We start from the raw sequence: 25,576 nt of genomic DNA, 5'->3' as shown, positions 1-25,576 counted from the left end.
TGTTAATCTATTGTTTTAAAAATATATTTGCTTTTAAAAGTACCTAAAAAGATTTTTTTTTTGTTAAAAAAACTTGATAAAAATAAAAACTAAAAAGAAAGTAATTAAGAATACCTACTGTTTTACACATTACAGGTTTTGGTAAATCTGCTTATTGTTTTTCTATTAATTGCAAACTTATTAAACTTAACCATTTGTTCTTCTAAAAAAGTTGTTTTGAGGTAACATTTTTCAAAAATGTTTAAAACAACGTAGCTTCAACAATCTTTCAAATAGATTGCGTGCTAAGATAATGATGTATATGAAGTCTAAAAATTTATTTAAAAAGTCACAAGATTGAGGAAAATATAATTTTAAACAAAGTAAGAAGCTATATGTATTGCTTAATGTAAAAATAAACTAAACCAAAGCTGAAATTCGATACAACTTTTTGGTAGACAAACGTAAAGCTAAATTTCAATTATGTTTATTTTCAACTTTTTTCAGTTTTAACAAGCCTTAGATAATTTTAAGATTTTAACATAAGGCTTGACTTATATTAATAAAACACTTACAACAAGTTTGCAAAACTCATTGCTTATCTTAAGAAGTTACAGTATTTCTTTTTCTTTTCTCTTTACTGAAATACAAATTTAGTTACACAAAATTATGCTTGGTAAAAATTTTGTAAGGACAAACTTAAATACAGCATTAATAATTGGAAATTTAATAGTAAGTTAACTGAAAAACATGAAATTCCTACACAATTATTACTTAAAAAACTTAATGTTATCCCTTTATGTATATACTCTATTACTAATGTTTTGTTAAATTACTTTAAACAAAAACTAATGTTAGAACTTAGCTTGCGGATATTATGTTTTTTTTGTTGGTTTAATGCTAAACTTATAAAACTGTTCAGATGGATAAATAGAAAATTTAGAAAATAAAAGTAATTTTAATTACTAGATGATATTTCATATAACAAAATAAAATTATGTATATTTCTTAGTATATCTCATTCAGCATAATTAAAAAAACGTTTTGTTTTTAATTTTATCTATATAATAAACTTTTATAATAGTCATGTCTAAATGAAAAAAAAAAAATTCTCTTGACACTGACAAGTTCGAATTAACTCCTGTTTTTTTTTAAGATTTACTAATGTTTTAAATAACTTAAACATGACTTGTTTTTAAACGATAACCGATAGATCTTTTTGTACCATTAATACTTTTTATCAACAAATCTATTTTAGAAAAGTTTACTTATTTGTTGTTTAGCTGATATCAACTGCAACAAGCTGTTAAAGATTACACAATAAAATTTAATCTTTGTTATCTTTTTAAATGTTTAATCAAGTCATAATTGTCAGCTGAAGGAGTTTAAATTTCATACCTACAATTAAAATGAAAATGAAATATTTTATTGTTAAACTATATAAAGTATTTATGTTTTGTTTAAAGATAACCATAATGTTGATCAAAAACCTTTTAACAATTGTATTGAAGTGTATTTTGAATGTATTGAGAAAATCAAATTATCAATTAATAAAAAAATATTTTAGGTTGAACTGTTTTTTCAAACAGTTTTTTTAATTAACTAAGCCTTAAAACTTTTCTATAAACGATTAATTTAGTTTTGAAGATTGTAATGTTTTGCCAAAAATTTTAAAATAACTTAAATAATATCCAAATACCGGGTATTTTGACTGAAAAACATTTTTATTATGAAGAGACATAACTGTTGTTTTTTTCCAGCCAAAATAAAAAAAGGTTTTTATACTGAATGATTTTATAAACGTAAACAAATGAAAACTTTTATCAAACACACAAATTTTTAGTTTTTAATTTTTACTTGCTTGTAAAACTTGATTAGATGTTATTAATCTTCTTTCATTATTTCAGACTGGTAGGACTAAACATAACACACATCACATTTTAAATCCTAACAGACAATAAGCATATCTGTCATTTTAAAACGTAGTATATCAACAAACGAATAAAAGCATAAACATTAAAAAGTTACATTGCAACCTTTAGTAATACACACCTCATACTAAATAAACATAGAAGTGTATGAGCAGAAGTAAATATAGAACAGGGTAATCTGTTTGAATACCAACAAGTAAAAAGTTTTGTCAGTTTGTTTTTGTTATCCTAGTTAAGTTACAATAATAAGCTTACTTTTATACAACCACTTGCAACTCACTACATAAAAATAAACAGCTTGTTTGCAGTTTTGTAATTTAAAAAAAAGTTAATGTCAACACAAAATTGTTTTACTAATACTGACTTACCTAAATTTGATAAAGTGTAAATGTTACCTTAGGTTAGAAATTAAACAAAATTAATTCAAAAATGTGTGACATACATCTGTACAACAAGGGTAACACTTTATATCGTTGGTTGATTTAATTTTAATATTTTTATTTAATCAAACTAAATTTAACTTTAAGTAACCTACGATTATGTATGTACTAAGCAACTTAACAAAGAGCATCGTATAAAAAAATATTTTTTTGACTGTTTAATATTATTATCTTGAAATCTTTAAATAAGTTCTTTTAGCTTTAATTCTATTGGTATATCATTTTAGATAGCCTAAATGTAAAGCTGTTATAAAGTATTAAACCTAAAAAAAAATTCATGGTACAAACTTAGTATCAACTTTTGCACTTAGTTGAATATTACTAAATAGTGTTATCAAAAGACTATTTTTATTAGCAGAATTTTTAATAAGTCTTTTTAACATGAATTCTTAATTGTAACTGTTTTTAAAACTATCTTTAATGCCAACATCCAAAATAAGATTTACTGTTTTACTAAATTTTAATTTTAATAAAGGATTAAAAACATTGTAAAAATAAATTACTTAGAAATTAAACATTGTTCTAAATAAGAAAAATATAAAGTCCACAATAAGAAAGACTAAAAAACGAATGTGTATGCTTAAATAAACTTGATGTATTAACGAGAAAAGTTAACCTTATGTGTAAGTTTACTCTAATTAGAAAGGTTTTTAAACACTATTTCTGTCACTAAATTTGTACCGCTTAAAAGTGAAAAACTAACTAAACTAATAAAGAATGAAGCTTAAAAACATTTTAACTTTGAAATGTTGCAACGTGAGTTTATAATGTAAACAAACTGTCTTCGATTTTTGTTAATTTGTTTTGTAGTAAACAATTAAATCGTTTTCTGCCTAAGCAGCTAAAACCCTAAAAATTTAATCTCTTTTCTCGTCATAAGTATTGATAGGTAAACATAAAGTTAGTCAGTATTTTAAGTTTTTGCAGAAGCTTGTATTCGTTTACCTAAAGACAGCTTATATGTAAGTAGTTAGTCATGCAAAAAACAAATTTTATAAATTATTAAGGTACTTAATAAGTCTTTTTTAGTGAAGTAACTTTTAAAGATTTGTTTAAGGTTTTTAAAAGTTCTATAAAAATTTAGTACTAAGATATAATAAAAAATATTTAAGGAAAACAATGAAAGGGAAACACAAAACAATATTTACATTGTAAATACTTAAAGTTTTAGTCCTCTAATCAACATTAAACTAGAACAAATTTTCTGAATTCAAATGTTGATAGAAAAAAATACTTCTTTCCTTTGTTTGCTTTTTACGTAAGGCAACATTTCTAATATTTATTGTTTGCTTTTTAAGTGTTTTATTTTATTTGAACGAGTTTTACGTTCATGTTTAACACTATTGTGAATTTAACTTTTGCAACACTCTTAAGCAAATAGAGTGATTTGGTTTGCCTAATTTAAGCCAAGTCACAAGGTATATTTTATGATATTAAATAAGCAAAGTCCTACTTGATTTTAAACACTTTAGTTTTAACACTTATTTTTCATAGCCATATTTTTTAAGTCGTTTGATAAAGTATGTCTATATATGAACATTGAAAAAATTTAGCGTTCTAATTTCTATAATATTGTTGAGATAAATGTTAATTACCTTTTAAATAGTTTAAGAGTTATGTAATTTAAAATGCAATAAAATTATGATAGTACTTTCATCAAAATCAGAAATAAAGCTTTTGTTTAAATCGTGTAAAACCAGCCGTTTTTCAATTTTAATATTAAAAAAAGTAATAAAAACCAATGTTTTGTAAATGAGCATAAAAACTGTTTAATAATTATAGCAATTAACAAAAAATATTTCAAAACGTTTATTTATTAGTTAATTTATTTAAATTTGCTTTCCTAATTACGTATTTTACTAACTTAATTGTTCAAAATATTTATGTATTCAAACTATTTATTTAATAAACACAAATTCTGAAGTGAAGTGAATTTTCAGTTTAAAGCTGCTTAATACCATTCACATAAAACCATTTTTATCTTTAGTTTTGTTAAGAAATTTATATCATTTAACTTACACTATTGATTCAATGAGAGTTGACGATTGTTTTTGAATAAAAACTCAGTAATATTTATTAAAAACACCACTTTTAGTATATTTTCTCAGAAATTATATATATTTTCAAAACTTCATGCATAAACAAATTGAAATTTTATTTATGCATGAAAGGAAAATTAAATACGTCATAATATTAAAATTAGTTAATTTTAAGCTCTACGACAGGGATCGGCAGCCTTTTAAAGTAACAGGCTGATTTTCCTTGCAAAAAATTCTTATTTTTATTTTTTTTTACTAGTATTAAGTATTTTTTATGTTGTAAATAAGTAATTTAGATTTCAAAAATATTGTGTATGTCTAAAGTTATGTAAAAACTATTTTAAACTTAATGTTTTAAAAATATAAGTGTTTTAATCAACTTAGTTTTATTTATTTTTATTTAGAATTTAAATTTTTTTACGAAATATCTACAAAGTTTAATAAAATCTTAATTTTTGTATTTAAAATTGCTTATGCAGGTAAATTATTTAAACTATGAAAACATTTATAATTATGAGATAAAAGTTATGATATAAGATATCATAATTATCACAAATTTTCAGATATTTATAAATGTATATTGCACTTTTTCAAAGTGAAATTTTAAATTTAATCGAAATGTAAAAGTAAAATATAAACTAAATCGAAACGTTTTGATTTCTTTTATTTAAAAAAAATTCACAATAACTAAAAACTATAAAAATTAATCTAAACATTTCGAATCTAAACAAAAATGATATAAACTAAGCAACAAATAAAAGAAGGCTGTTAGAAAAGTTTGAAGTCTTTTATTTAATCTACATTTGTTGACCTTAATTTTTTCTAAATTGTTTCCAATCTACGGCTTGTTTATAGAGCAATTTTCTTTAGTTTTATTTTAATTCCTAAAACAATTGAGTTGTTCGCATTCCTAATAACTTTATTTTAAAGTGATGTGAGACGTTTTTTAAAAATAGAAAAATGTTTGAATTTATCTTCAGCTAGCTTTTAAGAGGTTTTTGATATTTAACTTTTTTTCAGCTTCATTTCTCTTGTAATATTTGTTTTTGAACATAGTTTATAAAACTAAGATTCTCTACAATCTTGCACTTTCAAGTTTTAAGAGATTTTCTTATGTCCATTACTAGATATTTGCGGAGAAAGCTCGGCAACCCATGTAAAATCGATAAGAAACATGTTAAACTTGGTAAAGGGCCAGGGAAAAAACAAAAGTAAAAAGTTTATTTGTTTTCCTTTCCTTGTTCTAGTAGAATAAAAACTTGCCTGCCTGTTTTGTTGTAAACAAAAAAAAAACTTAGCTTTTTGTGTAAACTACATTTATTTTGAATATAATTTTTCTAACGGTAGATAATTTGTATTTGAAAGTAGAGTCTTAGTCTTTACATAAAAAAAAATACTAACTTAAACTGTATTTATAAAGAAAAACATATATAATAACGCAAGTCTGTCTATAAAGTTATAGCAGCTTACTTATAGGTTATAAAATATGACTTATTTATAAATTAAAAAAAAACGCTTAATGCAATTGAAAAAGAGTTCACAATTAAGAATTAGGTGTAAAATGTGAATACTTAAAAAAAAAAGTTTTAAACCTTTTAAAAAGTCGATAGTTTTATTCATACCTTCAAGTTATTTAACCTGTATTTAAATTTGTCAATGCAACGAAGTTTTTCACTTTAAAAAAAATCAATAAGCTGTAAAAGAGTAATTTTCAAACATACTTATAAATGTAATTAATGACTTTGAGGGAAATCAAATCAGTTACCGAAACTTTTATGTTCACGTTACTACCTAACTGAATACCGTTGTGTGAATGTTTAATTATTCATCAGGTTTCTTTGTGTTTCCATCGGAACTTTTGTAGTTGAAATTCGATACACACTGAAGGGACAATATATAAAATCGATGGAGATCAAACACAAGTAAAAAAACTTACACAAGAACTGTATAATCTTGCTTTTATACCACCACATTTTATAAAGAAAGTACTACATAAAGTACATCAAAATTTTGGTAGTGCTTATAATTTTATATAAGCAGTGTAAACTGTCAGAGCAAGATAAATTACTTTAAATACTCAATTTCTTATATGTTTTGATTTTTAGAAAACAAATAAAAAGGTCTCAACTACTAAAGGAGAAATAATGTATTTATTCTTTTATGACGTTATTATGCAAACTAAGTTTCGGTCAAAGACCTCGTCAGTGCTTAAAAAAAAACTATAAAAAGATAAGTAACAGTTATGGAAAATAGTATTTAAACAATTAATTAAAAACTATTTTTTATTTTAAAACAAAACAAATTAAATATAATCGGTTTCGATTTTTGTGTAAAAAATTAGTTTTGTTTAATTGTATACTGAATTTATTTAAAATAAACCTTTAAAAACTATTTTTTTCATATCATTTTATAAACTTGAATTAAGTCATCAGTTAAAATTTTTATCGCTTGTTGCAACGAATAAGAAAAAAAAGCTATTGAAACAATTAAAAAACTGATATCATCTGCCAGTTGTCTTTAATTAGTACAGTTTTTTAAATTTTCTACTATATTTATTTTTAAGTGTACAAGTTTGCTAGTACTATGCAAGTAGTTTTAAGTATGCATTCAACTCCATTTGCAAAAAAAGCTTATTTATTTTTAAATGGTTTTAGTCTTAAATTCACGATTATTTGCGGCAGTATTAAGCTACAATATTGTTTTTTTTTTAGATTGTATAAAATATAGTTACATTGTTGACTAATTTAAGTTGACTAAAACAAACTTAAAATAACTTAACTATAATAAAATCTATTAATCTAAAATTAAACTTTTGAAAATAAGTAACTGAATGTAAGCTTTTCTTCAGTTCTATACTGAAAACCCTTAATAAAGTTTTAAATTTCAAGTAGAAGCTTTTGCTGTTATACTTTTTTTTTGTTTAATCTGAATAATAACAGATAAAGAACAATATATATACGTTATTATTTATAGGATTTTATTTATAGTAATTGTTGTCATTTGCACAGTTAATCAGTATTTAAAAAAGTTCTAAAACGATACTAAAAAATATTAAAATAAGTAGTGCTTGATATTTTCTTCACATAAATGTAAACTATCTTGATTATTGTAGATAGGTTAATTGTAATGGTCTTATTAAGTAAATGTTTCAGTTTTAACCATTTTTGGAGTAGTTAGTGGGTAAGTTTGTACAATATTAATTGTAAACAATAAAAGCACTTCATAAGATTTTTAGAAAGTACTATTTTTAACAAAAACTACAAGTTTTTTTTTAAATTGATTTTTTAAGGACAATTAAGGTAACTTCAAAACTTAATCTAGTGTCTTAAACTTGGAAAACGTAGTTTTAATTTAAAAGTTATTTTATATTGACGCTTTCATAATAGCTTTAAAGGTAATAGCAATCTTGAATTTGACTTTGTAATTTGACTGCTGGTTAGCCAAGGTTTCATTTTTTAATTGCAATGAGAAACCTTCTGTTTACGATCATTCAAAAATTATATCTTTTTGTTTAAACTTAATCCATTTATGTGTGAAAAAATACAACGTCGTCAATATGTTGCATTTAGAATTCGCTGCAAAAGTTTCCCGCAAATGGGTTTATGCGAACCATTTCAACCAACTTCTGTCGTTTTTTCTATGCAAAAAAAAGCTGCAAACTTTTTTAAACCCCCAGTCGCCTTTGCGGTGTCGAATTATTCTTGCCGGCTTGAGTTCAAATATTAGCATATTGCCGGCGTTGTTATAATGCTACCGTGCTAAATCATCCGTGACGAAACTTGTCAGATTTCGGTGAAAAAAGTTGAGACAAAACGAGAGAACTTTAAAAAGTAGAAAGAAGTTGTAGAATTACTCAAAATGTAACTGATTAAATGAAGAAACTTCAAGCAGAGAGTCTGCAACTGTGTAATGTAGTACAGGTTTTATATTGTGATTTTTTTGGTACAATTGTTATTACCATTTTATTTGAACAGGTGTTTGTTAATTTAAATCAAAATATTTAATTTTAAAAAGCCGATGAGCTATGCAAAAGAGTAGAAGGTATTTCGTTTCACTGGCTTGCGTTTTTGTTACATCTATCATTCTTCAAGTGAAGTCGCTATCAGGTTTGTGAAAGTTAAATATTAGATTATATTTTATCGCGTTTTTTATAGGTTATCATTTAAAGATAATGAAGAGTTTAGTACTATTTTGCACAATAAACACTTAATTTAGATTTGAAATTTTTTGCAGAATATTGTATTGTTGTTATAGTTTTTATTGTTTAAACTTGTTAGAATTAGTAGATTTTAATTAATTTTTAACAAAATCTGGCCCGTATTTTTTTTATTTATTGTGCACATTTTCTACTTTATTTTTTTTTACAAATTATTGTTAATTATTTTGTATATCTGTAGTTTCTTTTTGGATGTATGTATTTTTTAAAAGTAAATTTAATATATACTTATTAATTAAAAAATAATTCAACTCAAAGCTGATTTTTTTTAAATCTTACTATAGTTCCCTTTTGTTTGCTTAATCTTGCAAGCATCTATCTTCATTTTGCAAAGCTTTTAAATTGCTTATTTAAATTGAATTTTTTAAATCTTATGAAAGTAAAGTGTTATTTTATTTCAAAGCTTTGTAATATTTCATTTTTAATTGTTAAAATAAAAGTTAACTTGATTTTGTATATGCTTTTTATGAGTTTTTTATAATTGTTTTATTTACAAAGAAACCATTTTAAAGCATTTTATTTCAAAACATTTGTGTAATAAGCTTAAAACATTAAAATTTGGTTTGAAACTAGTTACTGTATATTGTTTTATTGTAAAAGAACTTTGTAATAAAACTATTAAAGCATATAATTATTAAATTTATTCTGATTTAAATTATTATGCATATGTCTTGTGAAATTGCTCAATAAGACTTTTGAAAAAGCATTTGAAAGTATTTTAGAATTTGAAATATATATTCATTAGAATCATTTTTATAAATTTAAATAAAATAATTTCATAGCATTCAAAAAACTCATAAAAGTGTACCACAAACTCACTTAAACAAACAACAAAGTCTTTAAAACTTATATCTGTAAAAATATTAAAGCCGCCAATTATCAAACGAAAAAGTAACATTTTTTATAAGTAGAAGCGGAAGAGAACACATTGCTTGTCAACATGTTTGAGAACACAATGTTTTGTTTGCCCAAGAAAAGTATTTGAGTTATTTGTGCTTAACGTTCAGTACCTAAATACTTTCAATGGCCATTGATAAACATTGCGAATAAAAGTTTTCGAATGTTTGTTCAGGATTGACTGTTGTGACGTCATAAAAGGTTTTCTACTTAATTTTGCCTTCATAAGTCGTTGTGTGCCTTGAACACTAAATATTGCTTCTTTGAATTGAATTTTTTCTTTGCAGATAAAGTTACAAAACAATTTTCTCTCCTTGCTTATGACAATTATGTAAATTACAAGTAGTTTTCTGATCTGTTGAAATTGAAACTCAGCTTGAAATACAATTATGGTTTTTGTGGTGGTTCAAATTAATTAATTGCTTGTATGTAACCAATTATACAAGCAATTTGTTGAAGTGATCACACGTTTTATTGTAGGTACACTTCTTATTGCACATTTGATTGTAAGTGTTCTTGTAATCTGTTGTTATTTCAACAAGGCTGTTTTTATTAAAACTTTATATTATTTTGTTTATTCTGTGTTTGAAATATTATCTTTTAAGATTATCTTTAATGCTAACAGTACAACAATATAGCAGATTTTAAGTATTATCTTTAATGAAAATGTTTTACTTACTTGTGTGAAAACTTTTATAATGACCATTACTGAAGTGTCACTTTATGTTTTATTACTTTAAATTATTTTAGAAAAATTGTACCAAGTTTGAGTAATGACTTATTACTGCTTAAACAAATAAATGTATTTTTTTGAAGCATCTGTTTTACTAAATAGTATAAAAAACCTAAACTTATTTAGTTAAAGCATTTATTTCTATCAGATATTTGTAATTTAATTTTAATGGTTAATTTTTACATGACTCACAATAAACTTGTTTATTTAACCTTATTATTTGGCAGATGATTTGTACAACACTCACAATATCAGCTCAGATCTAGATTGGAAGAGAAAAGATGGTGAAACTGGGGTAAGTATAAGTTTTATTAAAATATATTAAAGTTTATCATGTATTTTTTTTATCTTTTCCATAATTTTAACAGTTGTGTAAAGAACTATAAAAGATACTGTATTTTTTTGAACTTATGATTAATATTTTGTTTGATTTACTTTGTGAACTACACAATCAAAATAATTTTGATTTTAAGCCTTGTTGCAGTTTTTAAAGTGCATTTTTGTTGTTTAACTCAAAGTTATGGAGAAAATACTTTTATGTTATCAAAGTACTTTGACAGACATAAGAATTTTATTTAGTAGGTATAACTTTTATTTAAAATTTCTAATACAACTTGGTTATGTACCAATTCAAGCTTAAATCTAAACTTTATTGTATTCTGTTTATAAGAGAACTTAGTAAAAGCATGTTCTTATCTAAAACATTGTCATTTAATTACAAAAGCTTCTTTATTACTCTATAAAGTTTAATAGCCTTTATGAGGTTAAGTTTAACAACTGTTTAATGTTTTTTTGTTGGGTTTTAAAGCCTTTCGGGAGGTTTTTTGTATTGTTTATCAAAAAGTCTTTATTGTGTAAAACTAAGCTGTAAAGTTAGGTTTGTATAGGTCATACTGTTGTATTTACTGTAACAGTATGTATCATTAAATTTCGCTTAAGTTTTATACTACTACATTAGCGTTTTGACCTAATTTATTCTCACTGCACATTTAATTTTATTTTTAAACTCATTTTACTATCATTTTGATTAAATTAAAACTTTTTACTTTCATTTTTTATGTACATTTAATAAATATGAGCTTTGTTACTTGTTTGTTTTTCTTTTGTAATTTGTAAAAAAACAACTAATTTATATTTTTTATTACTATTAAAATTAGTGTTTATAAAAATAAGTATATGTTGTCAAATATTTTTTAAAATTTAGAAAATGTTATTTAGAATTGTTAACAAAAACTTCGAGATTCAAATGCTTCATAAAAGTTATAGTTGTATTAAACTTTACTTTAACAGTTTTTACTACTAATATTTTTCATTAAAAAAAATATTAAAAGTTCTTAGTATGAGAGCTTTTCGGCTGATATTAGTAACATCTCAGTTCGATTAAACTGGAATAATTCAATTTAGATCTCATAAAAAAAGAACTACATAGTAACAGTTTTATTGTTTAATAATTAGTAAAATTAAAATTAAAACTTACTTTTTGAAGTACTATTTTTTTATGAATAAAACTAACGTTTTCATACTTTATAAAGTGGTAAGAAGTAAGTGATTTTTCAAGTACAACGTTTTTATTTCACTAATTGTTAAGTAGTAATAAAATAAATAAATTACAAAGTGGTCAGAAGTAAGTGCGCATGATGAGATGTCCAACACAATCAGAACTTATGAAATTTGTCCAAACTTACCTACAAGTAAAAATAATGGTCAGTGGCTCCGATCCCCCTATGTTCATGCAAGGTATTTGTTTTTTATGTTTGTAAAATTTAGAACATAACTCACATACTTCAAGTTTGTTTGTAAAGTTTTAAAATTTTTACGTTCATCATTCTTTCAAAATTAATTTGGCTTTTATTAGGAAACGCAAATGATTTGTACAATAATAAGTGAGCTTTTATTTATTAAATTTTATATGTTATTCAAGAAAGTTATGGTTTTAGTTATAGATATTTATAGAAATTTAAAATTTAAATTGTGATTAACTTTATTACCAAAATGATATATTATTAAACAAATAAAAAATTTATTAAAAATTTATAAAAATTAAATGAAGTGTTTAAACATAGACAAAATGTTCAAAAGCTTTATTTTGTATTTCTTTCTCCAAATGAGTTTAAAAGGCAGCTGTTTAGAACAACCAAATAATCACAATTTAAAACTCCATTCAAATCCTCATTGTTTCCATTATGTGCTCGATAGTAAAAGTTTCTCAATTGTTGAAGTATTTATTGTCAGCATTTATATTTTAATTGTCACAAAGATTTAAAAACCATACAAGTGGTATAAAGGGGCTGTGACAAGTACTTACAAATGTTGCTAAAATACCACTTGAATTTTTGTTTAATTTAATTTTAATGGCTAGTTTAATTCGCAACCCGTATCAGTGTAAGTGAGTCAACAGAAATTTAATTAAATTTTGTTCCTGTCTCCATTTAATTAATTTGACAGACTGAAATTTTTGTGTGATAAGATCAAATTGAAAGTTGGTTAGTTTTTAGCTAAAAAAGCAAAAATTTGGCAGTTGATATTTGACAAAGTTATGTAAAGATTTATTTTATTAAAATTTAGTATTTTAAATAGTATCTTAGTATGTAATTTTACAATTTCTTTACTGTGGTTACAAGATTATTTTGATATAATTACTGGTGTTTAGTTTGATTAAACACATGTTAATAATGCTTTTATATTGTACATTGCTTTCATTAAAAAAATGAGAAACTACAATGTTTTTAGAGATTTAGACAAAGTTTTAGTTTACGAAATCTGTACAATTATACCAAAACTTAGTTTTCAAACTAAATGTAACTTTTTTTCAGTAAATACTAGGTTTTATTAATCATAACTTTTGAAGATTTTTTACAATAATACAAAAAAATTGCCCAGTTTATACACCCTATTGACTTAAACACATTATAAAAGCTTAATATGGTTATATTGGTTTTAAATATGTAATTAAAAAAATAGAAACAAGTAAAACATTAAAAACAACAGAGGCGCCAATCGAGTAAAATTGGAGGTGACATTTTCAATTGTGTGCTTCAATCAGGAGAATTGTCGCGAGACTTTCACTGTTTACAATTACCAAGCCAACTCGGACAGTGCCACTTCAACTTTTCCGCCGTGGAACGACAATTTGTACGATAAAATTGACACCTTGGCCGCAGACAGAAACTTGGACAGGGATAAGAGGGGAAAATTTGTCATCACTGCGAAAGTTTTGGATATTGTGATTAAAAGGTATTGTTTGATTCTATTAATTTTGTTAGTAAATTTAAAAACAATATTTCTTTAAAGTTAAGCATATAACTTAATTTTACAAAAAAAAGCGTCACTATTTGTTGTATTAAACTAATTTTTTAATTCTAACTTATATTTCTTAGTTATTAAAAAAAATTAAAGGTGTAATGCTACTTACTTTAATTTATTTTGATTTTAATACATTTTGTTTATTAACCTTTAAAAACTTTGTAAATGTATTTTTTACCATTCGAAGTGAGTTAAAAAAAAATGCAATTTTGAAAAAGTTAAAAGTCTTCACTAAAGTTTTGAAAGGTTTTGCATACAATAAATAATTGAAATTATGAAACTGATTTTGTAAACAGTTTTTATTAAGTTATTAAAAGTTTTCTTTGTTTGTTCCGTTTTATTTGACCTGTCATTAAAACAAAGTTTACAAATCAATGGTGTTTAACTTTTTTATAATTAACCTTAATTAGACTGCATAAGTTTAAAAATAATTCAATTAAGCTAGTTGAACTGTTTTTATTGTTTAAAATTAAAATTTACACTTTCTTTAAATTATTTAGATATTTAGCTTAAGTATAACTTACCTACTTTCCATACTAAAAATTCTCTAGTCTATAAGTTTAAATTAAAACAAGCCTATATATATATATATTTACTTATTTAAATTTATTTTGTATAAAACAAACAGAAAAGGACTGTACATTGCAATCAACAACCAAGGCGCATGTTTATCAATTCAAAAAGTCAGGATTTTCTACAACTACTGTCCTGAGGTAACCAGGAACTTGGTATCTTTTCCTGAAACAGTGTCAGGAGCCGGACGCGCGGACCTGGTTAAAGTTGATGGAAAATGTTTGCCCAATTCTGTGAAATCCAATAAAGGTTGGTTAATGAGTTTTTTATTAAAACTTTTGGTTCACAAGAAAAATATTTGTTTTTTGTTTTATTTATTTGTTTCAGTGTTTTAATCGACATCCAATTCAAAAACTTTTGTTTTTTAATTTTACTAAAATAAAAATCAATAACTTACATAGTAAAGCATTATAATAACACATTTTAAGGTTTGAAAAAAATATATTTAACACTCTAAAAGAATTTTGCAACTCTAGTATAATCTGTTGAAAATAAACTACTAAGAAATCACCATCAAACAAACTTTATTATACCATGTATTTCTTTGTTTCTTTAACTTTGTACTTGTCAATCAATGGGACCACCCGTTGCGACAGATGACGTGCGAAAAAAATTAAACTTATTTAAATAGTAGGTTTTCAGTTAGCTGAAAATTTTAAAACTAATTTTTAAATTAAAAACTTAATATTTTATAATATTTTATTTATGTTAAGTTTAAATTGACAGTTTTTATTTCAAGTATTTACCCATAATTTGAACAATAAATTAGTTGTGAATACTGTACTTCAATGTAATAGTTTCCTTTGAAAACTAAAATTTGTTTCTGACTTAATTTAGTTTAACTAAATGAGCTATAATAGTTTAAGCTAAAGTTTTAATTTTATCCTTAAAATTTATAGTAATTAAAACACTATTTTAGAAATAAAACATTTTAATTGATATTTAATTTCTTAATAGTCAAGTTCTTAAAAATCAATTGTTTTCAGCTCCAGTATTTTACTGCAATAGCAATGGTGAATGGAAAGCTTCAACCGGAAGTTGTAATTGTGACGTAGGATACCAATATCACCAGAACGGAACCTGTATTGGTAAGAAATGTTGATTTTTTGTTCTTTATTATTTATTGTAGGATACCAATACCATCAGAACGGAACCTGTATTGTTAAGAAATATTAACTATTTGTTAAAATAATTATTCAATAATCCGTTACTTGAACACTTTTATTATGATATAATCTGCATTTAAAACTAATAGCTCTAAAACTTTACTTTTGTTTTAAATACTCCAGAACAAAAAAAAAGGTTGAAAGTATAACTAAGTTTAAGCAGTTATTTTATAGAGATTATTGAATAATTAACTAACGTAAAAGAAATCTATAAACAAAAGTTGAATTTTTTTTTTTAGTTTCAAGCTACTCATCTAATTATACAGTTATAACATAAGAATCAAATAATTAAATTGATTCAGTAATCACATCAATATAATGGCTAATTGCAGCCACTCACTTTAGAAATTCTGCAATTTGCCGGTGAACTGAATGAATATTGAATTTGAATGTCTGACTGTTTTAAATAAAGCGACAGGGTCAAAACCTTTTTGGCAAAATAAACTTTTAGTGTCATTTCTATTGTTTTTTATAGAAATCAGCTAGTAGCTTTTGAGCATTTTATTTTTAACTGAAGCTACAAATTTATAGCTTCTAAATGCTTATGCGAAAAATAAAACTAGTTGTTTTAAGTTTTCAAAACAGTCAATTGTATATAAGTACTACAGTTATTTTTAACTAAGCTGTCTTTTTGTGATGCTGTTAAGTTAAAAAATAAGTATATTAAACACTAAAATAAAAAGACTTTCGTCTATAATAGTCAAATATCTTGTCAAATTTTAAATAGTTTATGGTACAAATATACTTAAAATACTGCTGATAGCAAAATATTTTTATTTCCAAACAGCATGCCAACCAGGGTTTTATAAATCAGTATTTGGAAATGAGGTTTGTAGGAAATGTCCGAGTTTAAGTTATACTGATAATTTTGCAAGTTCATTTTGCCAGTGTCAAGCTGATTCATTCAGATTAGATGACAATGAAATATCTCAACCTTGCAAAAGTTAGTTTATATATATATATAAAGTATAAGATTAAAAAAATATATTGATTTCATGAATTAAAAATTTAATTGTTTTTTGAAACTCTTAAATACAAACTGTTTTTAATTCAAATAGAACAAACTAAATATTTGCCAAAAATGTCAAGATATTGCACAAGTAAATAGCTCAGCTTATGTATATGTATAGTTTAAATATTTATACCAAACAAATAAAATTGTTAGTGACTTTCAATTCATAAGCATTGAAGTTTGTTCCGTACGTTTTCACCCGTATGTGAATATGAATAACTTCAAAGTTTACATAAAGTAATAAAAGTTTCATTACAAAAACAACTTGTGTTTTTTGCCTAGTGGCTTATGTAAACTTATGTTAATATTTTATTTCTTTACATACTTTTAAACTGTAAGAAATAAAGTTGTTCATAACACAGTTTTTTAAACAAACATTGAACAAAAATATTTTTTTTGCTTAATTTACTCATCTAAATAAAGTTTTAAAACTTTCAAAATTCTTTACTTTAAATTATATTGTTTACAGCAATTCCATCTGAACCACGAAATATAAAAGTTAATATTGAAAATAACCGAGCTCAAATTGTTTGGCAAAATCCATTGAATAATGGTGGACTTACAGATATTAGTTACAGGTAATTATATTTTTATTAATTTACTAAAAGTTTTTGCATTTATAGCTTTGACATAACTTAGAATGAGTTTGAATCTGTTCTGGGCTATAAACGTAGCTTTAAATGTAATTAAAGTATTTAAAAAAATTTGACAAGTTGTTTTTGCTTTTAACTTTACAATTTACCCTAATTACATTCTAACGCGTTTTCACAGTTTTTTAACATATACATTTAAACTGATTATTTAATTAGTAAAATATGTATATTATTCTTACTATATTTTACAATTTTATAATAGCAACAAGTTTATAAACAGTATTTCATGCAACATATGTATCGATGAAACTTACAAAAAGTGCAAAGCTTGTCCGAATTCAATTAAATTTTATCCGAATAATTACAAAAACCTCATTTCACCAGAAGTTTTAATGTCAGAACTACCGGAGTTTTCTTATTATAAACTAAAAGTAATTTATTTTGTTTTGTTTGTTTTAAGAAATAAAAGTGGTTAATGTATTAATATTCATCAAAAATTTTCAGTGTAAAAAGTTAAAAGTTTTATAACTTGTTATTAAAATGTTGCTTATAATGCTTCTATTATAAAAACAGCTTTATATTGCAGATTAAATCAATAAACGAAGTGTCAGAAAAATCTAACAAACCTGAAAATGCTGCCGAAATTAAGTTTTCCACCTCAGAAAGTGGTAAGTTAGTTTTAGTCATCTTAAATAATAAAGAAAAAAAAAAATTTTTAGGAGAATTTTTAATTCGACCAATTTTAAGTTATTTCGTAAATAAATTAAAATTATAGTTAAATAATTGTTTAATTTAAAGAAATTTTGTTCTGTCGAATATTGAATAACTTTTTCCTTTGATTAATAATTAACAATGCGATGTTTTCTTTTTCTTCTTTATGTTTCACCTGCGCTGTAAGTAACAAACTGGTAAATTTTATTCATTAATAAGTAATGAACCTAATATGTTTAAAAGTGCTACTAGAAATTTTTACATTCACCTATTCAATATTGAGAGCTATTTACAAATTATAACTTTTTCAAAACACTGTAGAGAATAAGTTGTAAAAACTTCGCTTTACTTTAAAATAGCTCGATTTTATATTGATCATAATCAGTGGTTAAAAAATCTAAGGGAGGAGTTTAAAATACTGTTACTTTTGTGACACTGTGTTTTTATTGCAGAATAAATCGATTAAATTCGTGTTTTTTGTACTAAGTTAATACTCCTTTTTTTGAATACAAGTTGTAAAAGTGTTTTCTTGTAATGACTTGTTATTGATTAAGTTGTAAGATGACTAGAAAATTTTTTTATTGTTCCTTTACTGTTGTTTTGCTTATATAATAAAAATTTTAAGGTTTTTACCTAAAATTTTTACTTTTTAAGGTTATAAAAGTTGTTAAAATTTCAGCAATGTATGCAAAACATGTTAAGTGTTAGATAGTTTTTTAAGTAAGTATAATCCGTCTAATTAATCAGCATTTTTCTAATTTTGACAAACTTATTAATTTCAAACCAAGATTAATTCTCAAGATCGAAATCTCACTGATGTGGTTGATAAAAAAAATATGAGAATTTATACTAAAGTATTTACACATTTTAATGTAATTTTTTAACTAACATGATTTCAGAGGTTCGAAACGAACATAGCAGAACATGAAAAATATTTATTATTTTAAAGTAAAACAATATAACATTAATTTGTAATTTAATACTTTGATTGATGTTTTGACATCTCATATGAAGAATATTAAAATCAAATTTTCAAGTTGTTTTAAATTTAAATGGGTATTTAATTTCAAGTTAAAACTTTTGTCTTATCTCATGACTGATATTTATAAAGTTCTGTTGTTTTTCTGCTAGTTTTGGTTGTTTTTTGTCCAGAAACATTAAAATTCAAATTAAATGACAAATAATGATGTCGCAAATGTCAAAATATCAATCAAACTATCAAATTACTTTTTAAGTTGTATTTTAACTTGTTTTCGCATAACTCAAATATGAGAAAAATTGTTTTATCTTTAACAAAAGCTTTACTTATATTAAAAAAATTTTTGTAATTAGTTGTTTTTTGTTAATTAAAAACTAAACTATCTACTATACTTCATTTATAAGAATAAATGTACAGTAAACTTATTAAAATCGAAATCAACTATAATAAGTTCAATTAATATTCATAAACATTTAAATTTTAACACAGTACCTTCAGAAGTGGTTGGGTTATTTTTCGGAGAAATAGATTACAATTCGGTGCAAATTTGTTGGACGAAACCTGAGAGTGATCAGCCAATCACAGAATACGAAGTAACGCTGAAATTAACCAATCAGCAGCCAGAATCTGATGACTTCGTAGCAATTCCAACTACTCAAAAGGTGAGTGTTAGAAATATGTTTTAGTAAAAGTCAAATATATTGATATTTTATTAGATACGTTTATTGATTATCTTGTTGAAGATTTTTAGTCAATAATTTTTCATAAAGAAGTGATTTTGTTTAACTTTTAATTTAATTTCATGTAGATTCATAAATAAATTATTTTAATTAACTTTTTGATTTATTTCTAGGTAAAATGTTCATCAGAATATTGCAATATAACACTATCAGCTCTTCTTCAATCTTCAAAATACCAAGTTAAAATAAGAGCTTATAACAAGGCTGGTTTCGGAAAATACAGCAAAATTAAATCTTTTACCACCGAATCAAGTAAGTTTTTGTTTAAAAAGTATTATTTATTATTTTTTTTTATTTATTCACATTTAAAAACTGTAAACTTAAAATTTTACACATAACAACTCTTTGTATGCATATAAGTCAATAAAAAAGTAATTTTCCTTTTTAGAAATTTAATATGAATTACCATTTTACCTAATATAACTATAAAAAGTGTTCAAGTGTTTCTATAGTGTGCTTTTTTTTCTTATATGTATAAAATTTTAACCATTTTAAAATGGAAAATTTGTAAAGTTCTAGTCAAATAGAAACTTCAGAATTATAATAAATTAATAATAAAACTTTTAATAAGTAAAATATAATATATAAGTTGTGTTTTAACCATTATAAACTTTACACAGAACCAGTAACAGAGTTAAGTTTTGAAGTCTTAGTAGCCATTGTGGTTTTCACCTCGGTACTAATACTCATCGCATTCATATCTTGCCTGATATGCCTCTGTAAAAAGTTCAACTCCAAATCTCACAAGAAAGCCAATATGCTGGAAAGTTCCATGACAACCAAATTTGACAACTCCCTAGCAACGAAAATAGTGAGCGATTTGAGGGTTGATATGAGCAAAAATGGTTGGTTTTATAACTTTTTCTTAAAGTATAACTTTAAAATAGCAAGTTTTTTAACTTATTTTCTATTTTTAAAAAACATTAAATCACAAAATAAAACACATTAAAATTATTCTTTTTATTTTTACTGTTTAGATTCAATAGTCGCACTAAAAGTCAACTTTATAAAACGAAACAACAAAATAGTGCTTAACTTTACTTTATTTTAATCTGTAACGTAACGCATAAACAATTACAACTTAAAATAATAAAAGTTCGGTTTAAAAGCAAATAAGCTATTAAAAATAATTTCAACAAACAAATCAAAGGTCGCATGAAGACTTACGTGGACTACAGAGACCCTCACAAAAGTGTTTCTGAAATTGCCAGGGAAATACAAATGGAACAAATTAAAATACTCAAGGTCATCGGGCAAGGTAAATTTATTGATTTCACAAGCAAGTTGAATTTTCTGCGAAACAAAGTTGTTTTTTTTTTTTTTATTACAAATTTTTGCAACTTGCTTAATCTATAAGTGCGTATATTTTCGTCTGTTTTTTTTTCCTTACTTTTGTCTATACCTCACAAATAATTTATTTTTGACTAAAATAATGAATTAATTTATTTTTTGCTTATTATCAGTTCGAGCACAACACTGTATATACAGCAAACAGTTTAACAGAAAGCTTGTTAACTTGTTAACTTGGGCAGTATAAAAACTACCATATAACCGAACAACACTGTTCTGATGTTAAAAACGCAGCAAAGTATTTGGGTTCACCAATATTATTTTGTTTGGTTCATGAAATGTTTCATTATAAAAATTCTTTACATACAAACAACTTCAAACAGGTGAGTTCGGTGAGGTGTGCAAGGGAGAGATGAAGGAAGGAAAGAAGGATTTGGTGGAAGTTGCGGTGAAGACACTGAAGAATGGAGCCAGCCTGGTTGATCAGACTAATTTCTTGAGAGAAGCGTGCACCATGGCTCAGTTCGATCATCCGAACATCGTTAAATTAATCGGAGTTAAAACTAAACGTTTGTTTTTATATATATATAATATATTGGTTAAAATAAATTCTGGCTATCTCAAAACTATTTTGGTTTTAGTTTTCTTTTAACATAGTTAAGCACACTTTTTTAGTTAGCTAAAAATACGTCTATCAAAAAACTATTATGCTTTATTTATATTGATCAGTCAAATTTTTAGTTGTACAATTTAATGGAAGTGACGGAGAATGTAACAAAAATTTTGAAATCCTATTAGCATTTTTTATTAATATATTACTTATTTAATTAACTATATTCAAAACAGAATCACCTACGATGATAGTAACTGAGTTCGCTCAAAACGGTTCACTCGACAAGTTCCTGTTAAAACTCGACAAGTTCCACTCTCAAGACATCGTGCTGGAAATGTTGAGAGGAATTTCCTGCGGAATGAAATACTTGCACTCTTTTAACTACATTCACCGGGATCTTGCGGCAAGGAACGTTTTAGTTGATGACAATTTCAATTGCAAGGTGTCAGATTTCGGTTTGAGCAGAAAAACGCTGGAAAACGATCCCAACGCTACGTACACTACTCAAGTGAGTGAATAAATGTATGACTATTACTGTATAAGTATAAATAAAAGATTGAATCATATTTTTTGAGTGATGTATACAAAAATAGAAAATATCTGAATGCTACTTACTCTTCTTAAGTGAGTAATGTTTTGATGAACATAATTATTAACAACAAGTAGTGTATGTGGGAGTTAAGCGACATAAGTTTACAAAGAAAGCACTTTTTTAGTTTGAGTTTTGTATTTAAAACAATGTTATCGTATGTTGAACCCGAAAAACTGGCAATAAGATAATTATCTATCCTTTTTTCTAATGCTTCAAAACAACTATCAACTTGTATATTATGTTTATACACATACATAACATGTTATGTATATACGTTTAATTTTTTGACCATACAAGTGAAGTCATTTAATTTTTATTTAATATTAATTTTCAACTTATTCTTATTTTCGTTGCCAGGGAGGAAAGATCGCGTTGCGGTGGACGGCACCCGAATGCATCCGATACCGCAAGTTCACCTCCGCATCCGACGTATGGAGTTTCGGAATCGTCATGTGGGAGGTGACGTCATTCGGGGAAAAACCCTACTGGGACATGAACAACGATGACGTCACAGACGTTATCGAAGACGGATACCGGCTTCCCTGTCCCGAGGTATTTGTTTGTTGTTGATAGAAATTATAGTAATGTAAAGTATGTTCTAGTTGATTATTTATGCAAGGAGATTATTTGTTATTACAAATAGCACAAATTTTCCATACACTGATTATTTTTGCATTGGTTCAAGCAGTTCTGCAGTACAAGCAAAACCAACTGTTCCGACAGTCAGAATAAAAGATTTATAAACATAATCTCTTCAGTGAGTTGGTCAGTCTATCTATGTTGAACGACGTTTGAACGCGCAACATTAATTTTAAAGAGCTTGTTAGTGTGTAGAGATTTCATACGACAACCTCAAATTACCCTCCTTTCCAAGTCAGAGCAAAAGTAGCAGAGAATGCAAATAAATAAACGACACTTTTCTTTGTTACCTTCGGAAGTTTAAGCCTTTTTGTTTTTTTACTCCTGTAAACAATTCAAGCATGAACAAGTTCGACTTTCAGCTATTATTAGAAGTATTATTGTATAAATTATACATGAAATTTGTTTGAAAAGTAAATCGAATGCTAAATATAATGTTCAAAAAGCTGTTCTGAACTATCTTTTAAGAGTTTAAAAGTATAATTAGATTTTCGAATATATATACTTATTACCAATTATGTAAAAATCGACTAAGCTAATTTTAAAATACTCATCAAACAGGGATGTCCAGTAGAATTGCACGAAACAATGCTGAGATGTTGGAGTTACGACCCGAAAAAAAGACCCGATTTCAACCAATTAATTGACATTTTCAACAGTCACGTGATGAAAATAGATAGTTGCAGCCCCGTTCCTTCTTCTATGAGTACTTGTGATTCTACGTTAGTATACAATTGTATACAGATGTGTAAAGTATATCTTTTTCAATAAGTGGTAAAACAGTTTAAACTGTGTTTTAAAAGAAAAACGTAATACATTCTGTCAATAACTAGTACTCGTCACTAAAAGCAAATTTAAGGACAAAATTTAAATGTGTGAATTTTGAATAAACTTTGTTTTTAAGACTTTTGGCTAAAACCTGTAAATCTATAGTACTATTTAATGATTTGAGTGTAGTTAAAAAAGTATATAAATAACTTAGTTAGTAAAAATTACTAAGACAGCTAAGTTCAAATTAAATATTTTTTACCCAATCTGCAGTCGACCGTTGTTGTTCAATCAATCTTCACTCGAAAGCCTCTCTACTGCTCGTTTCACTTATGGGAAACCCCCATCAAACATCACCCCTCCCTCCCCCTCCACCGTCATCTCCACCCTCTCCTCACCTCGTTGCCAACCATCTCCTAGCAAACAGGTTGCCAGGCAACAGCGCCACCTGGTGGAAGAAAGGAGCAACAGGAGTTCTGTGGTGGCGATTGTGTGAATTTTGACGGAAATGAAAGAGTTGCAAGTTTTCGAGATGGGAATGGTAGAGAGAAATTGGGATTACACTTTTGGATGGTTTTTATTTAAATATTGTATTGTTTGTTTTGATAAATTTTATAATAGTAGGTGTTTTATTTAAAAATTTTCTTTTTATTGCTTTCATATAGTTTGTGGTTCTGTTAAGAAGGTCTGAGACTGAAAAGTTTTGAATTTTTTAGTTTTCTGTAATTTTTTTTAAGCTTAAAAAAAGACGTTTTTGTTCCACAGTTTTCCGTAATATAAACCTCACACCGTTTAAATATAATATCAGTTTTTAAGTTTTTTTTTGTTTTAAAGTTTTTTAATGATTTTTTTTATTCAAATTAAAGAATTGAATTTTTAGAAAATTTTGTAAAATAAACCTCAAAACGTTTAAAAAAGATAAATTCTTAATTTAATTATTTATATTTGTTGAAATTTTGTTAACTTTGAAATTTTTTGTTTTATGTCAATTGAAGAAAAAAATCTGTATCTCTAAATTTCTGTAGAATTTAAAAGATATTTATAGTTTATTAGTTTTTTTTTTCTACAAAGCGCTACGAAATTTATTCGTTTTATCTTGAAGCGAACTGTTTTTATTTCACTGTGTTGATAAAAAACTACTCATTAAGATTAAGTGATTTAAAGTTTTTTTTATTTTATTTTATTGAGCATCATTCATCTTGTAGTAAATGTTTTTAGATTTACGCTATACAAGGTTTTATTTTTCAACTCACTACCTTGAACTTTACATGTTGCCTTACCAAGATGTACTTTTTGTGTTTTTTGTATATAACTAGGTTAGTACTTGGTCTAGTACTTTTTATTAGAATAAACTTAAGAATAACTACTTTTAAATTTTATAAAAAATTTATAAGTTATCTTAAGATGATATTATCAATAATGATTTAACTGAACAAACTTTTGTAACAAAACTTTTAAAAATAACAGATCTCATTAAAGCCTTATTTTATTGATTGTGACTAAGTTTTCATGATTATGCATCTTGTTCTAAATAAATCTGAATTGCATTGGTTTTTTTTTGTTAATCTAGCTTTTTTATACTCCTTTTACATTTATGCTTCAGTCATGGAGTATGTGAATTTTAATTAAAGATTTTATAAATTTAATTTTATATTTTATACTCTTTTTACAATTATGTTTCAATCATTGAATGTGTAAATGTTAAATACACTGTTCATTACACTATTTATAAAAGTTGTGTATAACTTTTTAGGTATATTTTATTCCTATGTTTTAATCATGAGATAGGCAAGTATTTGAAACACTCTTCGTTTTTTTTTGTTAAAATAAATAAACTGTAATATATTTGTTATAATATGGGTTTTGATATACAGTTTTTATGTTCATAACTTATTTTGCGGTTCCTTAAGTTTTAATATATTCAAACTTAATACAGTGTAATTCATTTTACATCATAATACTTTTGCATAACAATTTTTATTTATTTTTTTGAAAAAAAAATTATAAATAAAAGTAGAGGTGTGCAAATTAAATGTTTTATTCACGACCGGTTTCGGTGGCAAAAAATTTTTATGTTCATAGCTTATTTTGCGGTTCCTATAATATGTTTAAACTTAAAACAGTATACATATTTTTTTAATATAATACTTTTGTATTACTACTTCTTTTTTTTAAGACAAAATTTTTAATCTGAAAGTTAAAAAAATAATTTCTGGAGCACAGCGTTTTTCGGTTAAAGTGCGTACCATTACCGGCAGTACGTACCTAGAAAGTGCGTACTTATGTGGCAGGTTACTTTAAAAATGTAAATAAAGCTTGTGGTTGTAAGTGGAAGTGAGGAAGAAATTTTACAGGAAGTTAC

General features: G+C 25.1%; 1 protein-coding gene across 1 annotated transcript; it reads left to right on the top strand.

Moving 5' to 3' along the window:
• The first annotated feature begins 8,365 nt into the window (after window positions 1-8,365).
• LOC145844601 (ephrin type-A receptor 4-B-like) lies at window positions 8,366-23,995 on the top strand. The gene is made up of 19 exons (XM_082951999.1): window positions 8,366-8,495; window positions 10,463-10,530; window positions 11,851-11,972; window positions 13,224-13,469; window positions 14,167-14,360; window positions 15,098-15,199; window positions 16,065-16,220; window positions 16,759-16,867; window positions 17,163-17,313; window positions 17,469-17,550; window positions 19,062-19,234; window positions 19,426-19,564; window positions 19,933-20,157; window positions 20,463-20,570; window positions 20,986-21,171; window positions 21,449-21,723; window positions 22,165-22,359; window positions 23,008-23,168; window positions 23,488-23,995. The coding sequence occupies exons 1-19, from the start codon at window positions 8,414-8,416 to the stop codon at window positions 23,708-23,710; spliced, it is 2,997 nt and encodes a 998-aa protein (XP_082808125.1). The 5' UTR covers window positions 8,366-8,413; the 3' UTR covers window positions 23,711-23,995.
• Window positions 23,996-25,576: the final 1,581 nt, after the last annotated feature.

Source organism: Thalia democratica, chromosome 9 (genome assembly GCF_965202585.1).
Source record: "Thalia democratica chromosome 9, ktThaDemo2.hap1.1, whole genome shotgun sequence".
NCBI lineage: Eukaryota > Metazoa > Chordata > Thaliacea > Salpida > Salpidae > Thalia > Thalia democratica.
The sequence above is the reverse complement of the archived record's forward strand: the minus strand, read 5'-3'. Positions and strand labels throughout refer to the sequence as shown.

Excerpts from the sequence above, each read along its gene's own strand:
- LOC145844601 (XM_082951999.1), top strand. The coding sequence starts at position 8,414 with ATGCAAAAGAGTAGAAGGTATTTCGTTTCACTGGCTTGCGTTTTTGTT. Across the intron at positions 11,973-13,223 it reads TCCCCCTATGTTCATGCAAG|AGGCGCCAATCGAGTAAAAT; the intron begins GTATTTGTTTTT and ends TAAAAACAACAG. Across the intron at positions 15,200-16,064 it reads CCAGAACGGAACCTGTATTG|CATGCCAACCAGGGTTTTAT; the intron begins GTAAGAAATGTT and ends ATTTCCAAACAG.